General features: G+C 42.2%; 1 protein-coding gene across 1 annotated transcript in view; it reads left to right on the top strand.

Moving 5' to 3' along the window:
* Nucleotides 1-10,099, top strand: part of LOC109928744 (ankyrin-2-like) — a 909,810-nt gene that overhangs the window by 741,426 nt on the left and 158,285 nt on the right. The window contains exon 18 of the mRNA XM_048605114.1: nt 4,642-4,839. Coding sequence (XP_048461071.1) covers nt 4,642-4,839 — 198 coding nt within the window. The remainder of the gene's footprint in view (nt 1-4,641; nt 4,840-10,099) is intronic.

Below are 10,099 nucleotides of genomic sequence, written 5' to 3'. Positions count from 1 at the left end.
CCTATCCCCTCCTCCCACCTCAAGCCGCACCTCCATCTCCTACCGACCAACCTCATCCCGCCCCCTTGACCTGTCCGTCCTCCCTGGACTGACCTATCCCCTTCCTAACTCCCTACCTACACTCACCTTTCCTGGCCCCATCCCCGCCTCTTCGACCTGTTTGTTTCCTCTCCACCTATCCTCTCCTCTATCCCTCTTCTATCCGCCTCCCCCTCTCTCCCTATTTATTTCAAAACCCCCTTCCCCACCCCCTTTTCTGATGAAGGGTCTAGGCCCGAAACGTCAGCCTCTCTGCTCCTATGATGCTGCTTGGCCTGCTGTGTTCATCCAGCTCTGCACCTTGTTGTCTCGGATTCTCCAGCATCTGCAGTTCCTACTATCTCAGGTAAGGACAGCAGATCTTTTTGCCTCAAGGGCATCAGTGACCCAGATAGGTTTTCCTGATAATTGACAACATCATCATTAGACTCTTGATTCTAGATTATTATTGAATTCAAATTCCACAATCTGTCATGGCAGGATTTGAACCCAGTTCCCCAGAAAATTACCTGGGTTTCAGGATTAATTTTCTAGAGGTAATATTACTAGGCTATCACCTCCCCAGTAGGAGCACCAGAGGCCAATTAGCCTTTTGTTCCAGTTACACCGTTCACTTTGATGCATTCTTCTGTACCCATTTACCTTATTGATAAAGTTAGACAGTCCCAGAGAATGATAGGGCTGCCCTCTGATTAGAAAGAGACGCCGGGTGGTGAGTTTAACCAGAGGTTCACAATTTCTCAGGCAAGGGGAGAGGTTGAGAATGTGGGATCTTCCTGGTGACCTCAGCCAGTGCAGGAATTGAACCTGTGCTGTTGATGTCATTCTGCATCGCAAGCCAGCCATCCAGCCAATTGAACTAATTGACCCTCACTGCGATGTTAAGGGTCTGTCACCTCAGCTCTGCAATTTAGCACTTTCGTCCATGTTTGAACCAAGGCTATAGTGAGGTCAGGAGCCGAGTGGCCCTGGTGGAACCCAAACAGGGTGTCACTGAGCAGGTGCTGCTTGATAGCACTGTTGATGATGTTTTCCATCATTTTACTGATGACTGAGAGTAGGCTGATGGGATCGTAATTGGCCAAGTTGGATTTATCCTGATTTTTGTGTATAGGCCATACCTGGACAATTTTCCACATTGTCTGGTAGCTGCCAGTGTTATAACTGAACTGGAACAGCTTGGCTAGGGGAGTGGTAAGTTCTGGAACTGAAGTCTTTAGTGCTATTGCCAGAATATTGTCAGGACCCAAAGCCTTTGCAGTATCTATTGGCTACAGCCATTTCTTGATGTCATGTGGTGTGAATCAAATTGGCTGAAGGCTGTTACCTATAATGCTGGGGACCACTGGAGAAGGCCAAGATGGATCATCCACTAGGCACTTCTGGATGAAGGTTGCTGCAAATACTTCAGCCTTACCTTTTGTACTTGCATGTTGGACTCTTCCATCATTGAGGATGCAGATATTTGTGGAGCCTCCTTCCTCAGTGAATTGTTTAATTATCCACCACTATTCATGATTGGATATAGCTTAGATCTGATCCGTTGGTTGTGGGATTGCTTAGTTCTATCTATTATTTGTTTATGTTGTTTGGTTTAAGTAGGAGTTACATTAACTAGTTTGACATTGTTACTAAGAGTATTGGGATATATGTCTAGATATAGATATATATTCTATTCTCTTCAAGGTCAATTTCTCCAGTTGAGACTGTATGAGATTATCTGAATAGGTAGAGCTTACTGCAGTGTCCCAAAATTAATCCTTTCAGGACCATTAGTGTTTATAAAACATGAGATTTAGCTAAATGTGTGTAAGACCACTGAAACTTCGCATGCAGGCACAGCAAGCAATCAGGAAGAAAAATGTTGGCCTTGATTGCAAGAGGTTTGAAGTACAAGAATATGGAATTTAAATCCAAAGATGTGCAGGCTAGGTGGATTGACCATGATAAAATTGTCCATAATGTTTAGGGATATGCGGGCTAGGTGGATTAGCTGAGTAAATGTAGGGGTATGGTTATACAGTAGGGGCCTGGGTCTGGGTGAAATGCTGTTTGGAATGTCAGTGCAGACTTGATGGGCCAAATGGCCTGCTTCTGCACTGTAGGTGTTCTGTGGTTATGTCATTCTATGAGGACGATGGTAAGATCACACAAGCAATACTGTGTGCAGTTTTGGTCTCCTCGTTTAAGCAAGGATATACTTGCATTGGAATGAGTTCAGTAAAGAGTCACTAGCTTGGTACCTGAGAAGATGGTGTTTTCCTATGATAAGATGCTGAGCTATATTCCCTTCAGTGAGAGATGATCCCATTCTGACAAACAAGATTATGAAGAACTTTGACAGGGTCAATACTTAAAGGTTATTTCGCTGCTTGGGAGTTCAACAGAGGAATGCAATCTCAGAGTAAAATGCCAAAAATTTTGGACCGAGATGACAAGAACTTTCTTTGTTCAGATGGTTGAGAACTTTTCAAATACTCTGCCCTGGAGATCTGTGGATAATTCATCTTTGCATATATTTGTGTCTGAGATAACCCAGCGGTGGGGACTGGATTTTTTTTTTGAGGGCAGGATTTGAGGGATTAGGAGATTTTCTGAAGTCACAGTCCACCTGCTAGCTGCCTGTGCCACCGATTCTACCTTCATGGCGGGGAGGTAAGAATGGCCTGGAATGAGGCCTTCAAACTCTGGCAACACATCCGAGATATTTATAGAGGCAGGCCAATGCCAAGACAGCTACGTTAAGAAGTCTGCCACAGTTTGCAGATAACAGTCCACTTCTGGAGGTGCGTTTGAGGCCCTATAAGCTTCATCCCCCTACTCCCTCTAAGTCCTGCTTAAACCACTACCAATGCGCTCACCCAGTATCCACTGTATACAGAAATCACTAGCCATATAATGTCCTTACCTTACCTTCAAAAAAAGCTATATTTCTCCTAACAGCTCATAATTATGCCAAGGTACACAAGTTCCAACCCTCCCTTACAGCAGTATCAAAAACCCAGTTAAGTAGAATACTCTACTGGGTTTGGTATTTAGGCATGCATTTATTGTGAGATTCCATTGAACAACTGCGTCAAGAAATACTCCCAAGCTGAATGCTTTAAAGCTTTTGAAGACTGATTATAGGTCCAGCCATCTGTCAAAAGTTTTTGTCTCAACCAAACCGATATCCTCCTGAACTTCACAGAGCGAATAATCAAAGTTATGGACCCATTTAAAACTATGATTTCTGGAATTTACTATTATACAATGCCGAATAAAATGTTATCCAGTAGATGGTGCACTTGAGTGAACCTGAAAACATTTCACTTTCCATTTGCTAATCGACATACTGCCTTGATAGCTTTCAAGACGTCAGAGGTGACAACCTGGCAAGCATATTATTTAATGTTCACTTTCCTGCTAAAATCAAGACCTTATCATTTGTTCCTAAATTAAAAACATATAAAATTTATAATGCAAAACACCTTTATTAAACTTAAAGCTGGCAGTACCTCTTCAACTTGTGGTTTGTATGGTTCCTGAATCTAAACTATGATTCTCCCATTGTTCACAGCATTTCTGTGTTGGTATGAAATACCTCACCTTCCAAAAATATCCTTGCTCCTAGAGAAGTGAAATATCTGAAATTCCAACTTCTGCAATGGTGCTGGCAGCATCACTACATTGTGGGCTCACAACCCACCTACCGTCCTGCACTGCAGAACAATGCCAGCCATGGGAATGAGGGGCTGGGAAAACTCGATTCTGTTCCCAGCAGCCATTTTCTAATGACTGCTTGACGGAACTTTGACACCCTCGCCATGTCAGAATGGGAAAATCAAATCTATGGTATCTTAGGGAATTGATTGAAATGCTGATTGAGCAGGAAAATGGAATTGAGGCAGGAGATCATACAGAATGGTGGAGAAGGCTCAAGGTACCATCTGTTCTACTTTTTCCTCCTATTTCTAATATTCATTTGTACTAATTTTTATTCAGCCTTAGTTTCATCAAACCTTTTTTCACTTCATATTCTGAATTTATTAAGAAATTATCATTTATATAGAACCATTTTTGTAACAACCTTAACCTGAAGCCATATTATGATATTTTCCTGTAAATGCCAATAATGTTACTTAGGGCATCGAGAATAAGAACATCAGTTTTCAACTGAAGTACAAAACTAAATGGCAGAACATATTAAGTGAAGATGGATAGCTAAGACGATTTTACAAAGGATCTAAAAAGTGTGATGCTCAAAGGTGGTTACACCATTGTCTACGACTGTAGGTTACACTAATGGAATGGAAGGTGCCTCATCAAACACTCATACTCTAGTAATGTAACTGAATGTCTAGCACTGTTTGGCCCTTAGCATGAATACATTGAAAGGCGTTTGCAAATGGAGATGGTCAAGATATTTTAATTTAGAAAATCTGGTTAAAAACATTATAGGTTATATTTTGATCAGTAATACTTAAACTAGGAAGCAAATAACTTAAGAGTTACATTTTAATCAGTGAATTAAGCTAATATTATGGTACCAAGAAAATCTGAGCATTGATCAGAACGTGGCAAAGGCTAACTGTTAGTGGTCTAAAATTCATGCTTTTCCAGAATGGCTATACGCCTCTGCACATTGCTGCCAAGAAGAACCAAATGGAAATTGCCACCACCTTATTGGAATATGGAGCTCAGACTAATGCAGTAACAAAGCAGGGGGTGACACCCCTCCACCTGGCTTCACAAGAAGGACATGTGGAAATGGTTTCACGCTTGATGGATAAAAATGCCAATGTTAGTGCAGCCACAAAGGTAACTGCAAACATTATTGTATCAGAGACCATTACTATTATGTCATCATTTATTAGTGTGAAAAAAACAATGTTTGATGCTGAGTACCTGTGCTGCCAGATGCTTGGTACTTTTAATTTCAGAATATTTATTTACCTGTTGTTTAATGTGCCCCTTGTGCTTTTTGTTTAAATTTTCTGACAGAGCATCAGTTTTAAAAATCAAATCAATTAGCAGAGAGGCAAATCAGTTCAAGCTAATTTTGTCCTGCTCTGTGTTGACTCAGAGGTAGAAGTCCCATGACACCAGGTTATAGTCCAACAGGTTTATTTAAAATCACAAGCTTTTGGAGCACATTCCGAAAACTTGTGATTTTAGTATAACTGTTAGACTATAACCTGGTGTCGTGTGTCTTCTGACTTTGTCCACCCCAATCCAACACTAGCATCTCCACATCTTGACACAGTGTAGCAATGTTAGCTAAGTTCACTGTTTGAACTTTGCCAAACTCTAGGTTGGTCAAAAGCATCTTGTTCTCTATTCTCAGCCATAGCATACAGGGAAATGCATGAAGAAGTATCTCATGTGTACACTGGCTGTGCAGAAAGCTCATTAAGTCTGCAACTTTTATGAAAATTTAACTCATAACCATGATATAGACTGGAGAGTCCAGACACTTAGTGGAGGGTTTTAAGTCCTTATCTGAGTAAGGAGTTGAGGGCATTAAAAATAATGCTGCTAACTAGTTGTTGCGATGGGAGACCATTTAGCAGCCTGGAGGTCAATTTCTAGCAGCTGCCCTGAGATGTAACACTCCAGACATGCTTAGAAGCCTTTTAAACGACATGGAGTTAGCAGATTAGAGCACCCCATTTTATGGCACTCTTACTTATCTGCCATTGGGTGCTGATGCTGCTTTCAAACTTGAGGGCCTGTGATTGGCCTTAAAACTTTGAGATCCTGACTTCCATCATGAATGGACGGCAAGCCTTTGGCCCCTAACTAGCCCATCCAGAGAAAATCAGCTGGTGACTGACACGGAATGCAGACCTCTGATCTCTAGCTGAGCGCAAGGTTGGATTCAGAAGCTCACAAAAGAAAAATCCTGCTCTCAGTACCTGATTTTTCTAGGAAGGGATTCAGCAGGCCCAAAAGCAAACAAAGCCCTTGATAAGACTGAGCTGATGATTTCTTACCAAAGTTAATGACAGGGCTTTGTGATCATTTTGTTAAACCACTGTTTTCCATTTGGCAGCTGGCACATTGGCAACCCGACTGGCTCCTGCATGGGGGATGCAGCAAGAACCCTGTGGGGACATTGGCCAGCACTATACTGCCCTGGGCCACCTACCATTGTCATGTGCAAATGGACCTTCTCAGCCACAATTTAATTATTGAAATGTCACAAAGGCAGTTTGTGTCTCTCTGGGACCAACTCACCCAATTATTTGTCGTTTCCATCACCCTGCTTACCATGGAGGCGTAAATTGCTTCTTTGCTGTGAGAGAAGACACGACAACAAATTTGGAGAGGACCTCAAGCTTATAGATAGTGATGGATCACCTTTTTTTTTGGAGCATCTTGTTGTAGAGCGCACTAAGGACAGGCACTTCTGGATTTGGTGATATGTAATGAGGTAAACTTGATTAGGGAGCTTAAGGTGAAGGAACCCGAGGTGGTAGTGACCATCCTATGATGGAATTCACCCTGCAGTTTGAGAGGGAGAAGCTGGAATCAGATGTAATTACGTTACAATTCAGTAAATGTAACTACAAAGACATGAGGAAGGAGCTGGCCGGAGTTGAATGTAAGGGGAGCCAAGCAGGGAAGATGGAGCAACAATGGCAGGATTTTCTTGGAACACACCTCAGAAACTCATCTCAATGAAGATCAAACATACTAAGAGGTGGGTGAATTAATCATGGCTGCTAAGGGAAGTCAGGAACAGCATAAAAAGAAAAGGAAAAGCATACAATATGATGACGATTAGTGGGAAGCCAGAGCATTGGGAAGCCTTAAAAAAACAGCAAGGGACAAGTAAAAAAGAAATAAGGTAGGGGAGTAGGTGAAATATGAGGGTAAGCTAACTTGTAATAAAGAAGAAGATTGCAAGAGTCTTTTTAGATGTATAAAAAGTAAGAGAGAGATAAAAGTGAACATTGAACTGCTGGAAAATGAGGCTGGGGAAGTAGTAACGAGGAACTGAATATGTAGTATGAATCAGTCTTCATGTTCACCAGTAGCATACAAGAACTTCGAGAGGCCAGGGACAGAGGTGAGTGCAGTGGCCATCACTAAAAAGAAGGTGCTGGAAAGACATATTGCAGCTTTACAGAACTTTAGTTAGGCTGCATTTGCAATATTGCGTACAGTTCTGGTCGCCAGACAACCAGAAGGGTGTGGAAGCTTTGGAGAAGGTACAGAAATGGTTTACTAGGATGTTGCCTGGTTTGAAGGGTATTAGCTATAAGTGGAGATTGGACAAATTTGAATGTTGGAGTCTGAGCGGCGACCTGATAGAGGTTTGAAAAATTTTGAGATACATGGATAGAATGGATAGTCGGAGTCTTTTTCCCAGGATAGAAATGTCAATTACCAGGGGATATAGCTTTAAGGTAAAAGGGAGAAAGTTTAAAGGAGATGCGAGAGGCAAGTTTTTTTTTCACAGAGGATGTTAAGTGTCTGGAAGGCACGGCCAGAAGTAGAGGGTTGAAGCAGATACAATAGCATTGTTTAAGAGGCATTTTGACACATACATGAATAGGCAGGAAAAAGAGGGATACAGACCACCTGGAGGCAAAAGGCTTTTAGTTAGAAAGGCACCATGTATTTGCACAGGCGTGTTGGGCTGAAGGCCTGTTCCTATGCTGTACTGTTCTTTGTTCTATGGAGACTGAAAGATCTGAACATGGATAAATCACTTGAATCAGATGCACTCCAGAGTTCTGAACAATATAGCTGAGGAAATTGTGGAGGCATTGATGGTGATCTTTAAGCAATCGCTGGAATCAGGGAGAGTCTCAGAGGATTAGAAAATGGCGAATGTGATACCCCTGTTTAAGAAAGGAAAGAGGCAGAAGTCAAGAAATTATAGGTTAGTTGGCCTGACCTCAGTCATTGGCAAGATTTTAGTGACCATTATTAAGGTAAGGATTGCAGAGTACTTGAAAGTGCATGGTAACACAGGGCTAAGTCAACAAGGCTTCATCAAGGGGAGGTCATGCTTGACAAATCTGTTAGAATTCTTTGAGGACATAATGAGCAAGTTAGACAAAGGAGAACGAGTGGTTGTGATATATTTCGGTTTCCAGAAGGCCTTTGACAAGGTGCTGCTCAGGATGCTGATAAAAATAAGATGAGACCATGGTGTTGGGGGCAAGGTACTGGCATGGATAAAAGATGGAGGATTGGCTTACTGGCAGAAGGCAGAAAATTGAAATAAATGAGTCATTTTGAGGATGGCAACCAGTGACTAGTTGAGCTTTGCAGGGGTCAGTGTTGGGACCACTATGTTATATGTTAGCAATCCAGGTGAAAGAACTGAGGGCATTTTTGCTAAGCTTGCAGATGACACAAAGATAGGTGAATGGATAGGAAGTGTTCAGAGGGACACAGGCTGCAGAAGGATTTGGATAGGTCGGGAGAATGAGCAAAGAAGTGGCAGACATAATGTAATGTGGGAAAGTGTGTGGTTATGCACTTTGGTAGGAGGAATAGGGGCATAGACTATTTTCTCAATGGGGAAAGGCTTTGGAGATCTGAAGCACAAAGGGACTTGGGAATCCTAGTTCAGGATTCTCTTCGGGTTAATATATAGGTTCAGTTGTCAGTTAGGAAGGCAAATGCAATGTTAACATTCATTTTAAGAGGGCCAGAATACAAGAGCAGAGACGTACTGCTGAAGCTGTACAAGGCTGTTGTCAGATCACATTTGGAATATTGTGAGCAGTTTTCGGTCTGTATGTAGGGAAGGATGCACTGCCATTGGAGGGGTCCAGAGGAGATTTACAAGAATGATGCTGAGTATGAAGGACTTGTCATATGAGGAGCGTTTGAGGACTCTGGGTCGGTACTCCATAGAATTTAGAAGAACGAGGGAGAATCTTGTTGAAACTTAGAGTACTGAGAGGATGGCGTGGATGAAGAGATATTTCCATTAGTGAAAGAGACTAGGATCCGAGGGCACAGCCTCAAAGTGAAGGGATGACCCTTTAGAACTGAGATAAGGAAGAATATCTTCAACCAGATGGTGGTTTATCTGTGGAACTCATTGCAACAGAAGGCTGAGGAGGCTAAGTCATTAAGTGTACTTAGGACAGAGATAGATTCTTGATTAGTAAGGGGATCAAATGTTATGGGAAGAAGACAGGAGAACAGCGAAGCAGCTTCATGTTCTAAATGGTCTAATTCCGCTCCTGTATCTTATGGCCTTCTGGATCAGAGAGTGTCTAGTTGTCCATTGGGATCATCGAATCTAGAGGTAAGAAGAGCATGGATGAGGTGTACTGCAGCAGATAACCCAAGGCTAGGGAAGATTCAAGCAAAATTAAAGGAATGGAGATAGGCAGTCATGGTAATTTGGTCAGTATGTGTATGTGGTCAGAAGCTCATCTCAAGGCCAAGAATGACACAAGATTGCATATCATCTGGTTTAGCATCAATTAGTTGCCACAGAGTAGGAAAGAGTTGACAGCTAAGGAATGTTTGTGGTGGAGACTGAAGACAAGAACTTTGGTCTTCCCAGCATTTAGTTGGAGGAAATTTCTGTTCATCCATCACTGGATGTCAGATAAGGCATCAGGCAATTTAGCAACAGAGCAGTCATTGAGAGAAATGATGCTGACGTAAGGTCTATATCAGCATGTGTGTGGAACTGATGCTGTTTTTCCACTGGGTTATATAATTAAAGGCCAACACCGAGATAAGAAATAGGATGTGGCAAGGACAAATCCTTGGGGGGTATCAGAGGTAACAGCATGGGGATGGCAAGAGAAGCCATTGCAGGTGATTCTGTGGCTACCATTCAACAGATAAGAATGGCACCATGTGAGAGCAGCCCCACCCTGATGTATACCCTGGTGAAAGTCCTTGCAGGAGAGTGGTGTGCTTAACTCTGTCCAAGGCTGGAAATTGGTTGAAGGCGATAAGGAGGGAAAATTTACCATTGTCACAGTCATATAAGAAGTCATTTGTGACTTTGATTAAACCAAAGCAATTTTGGTATTGTGGTGGGTGGAAAGCTAATTGGAGAGGTTCAGACATGGAGTTCTGGGAAAAATGA

This window comes from Rhincodon typus, chromosome 1 (genome assembly GCF_021869965.1).
Source record: "Rhincodon typus isolate 14 chromosome 1, sRhiTyp1.1, whole genome shotgun sequence".
Classification (NCBI taxonomy): Eukaryota; Metazoa; Chordata; class Chondrichthyes; order Orectolobiformes; family Rhincodontidae; genus Rhincodon; species Rhincodon typus.
Note: the sequence above shows the minus strand (reverse complement) of the source record. Positions and strands in the feature narration are given on the sequence as shown.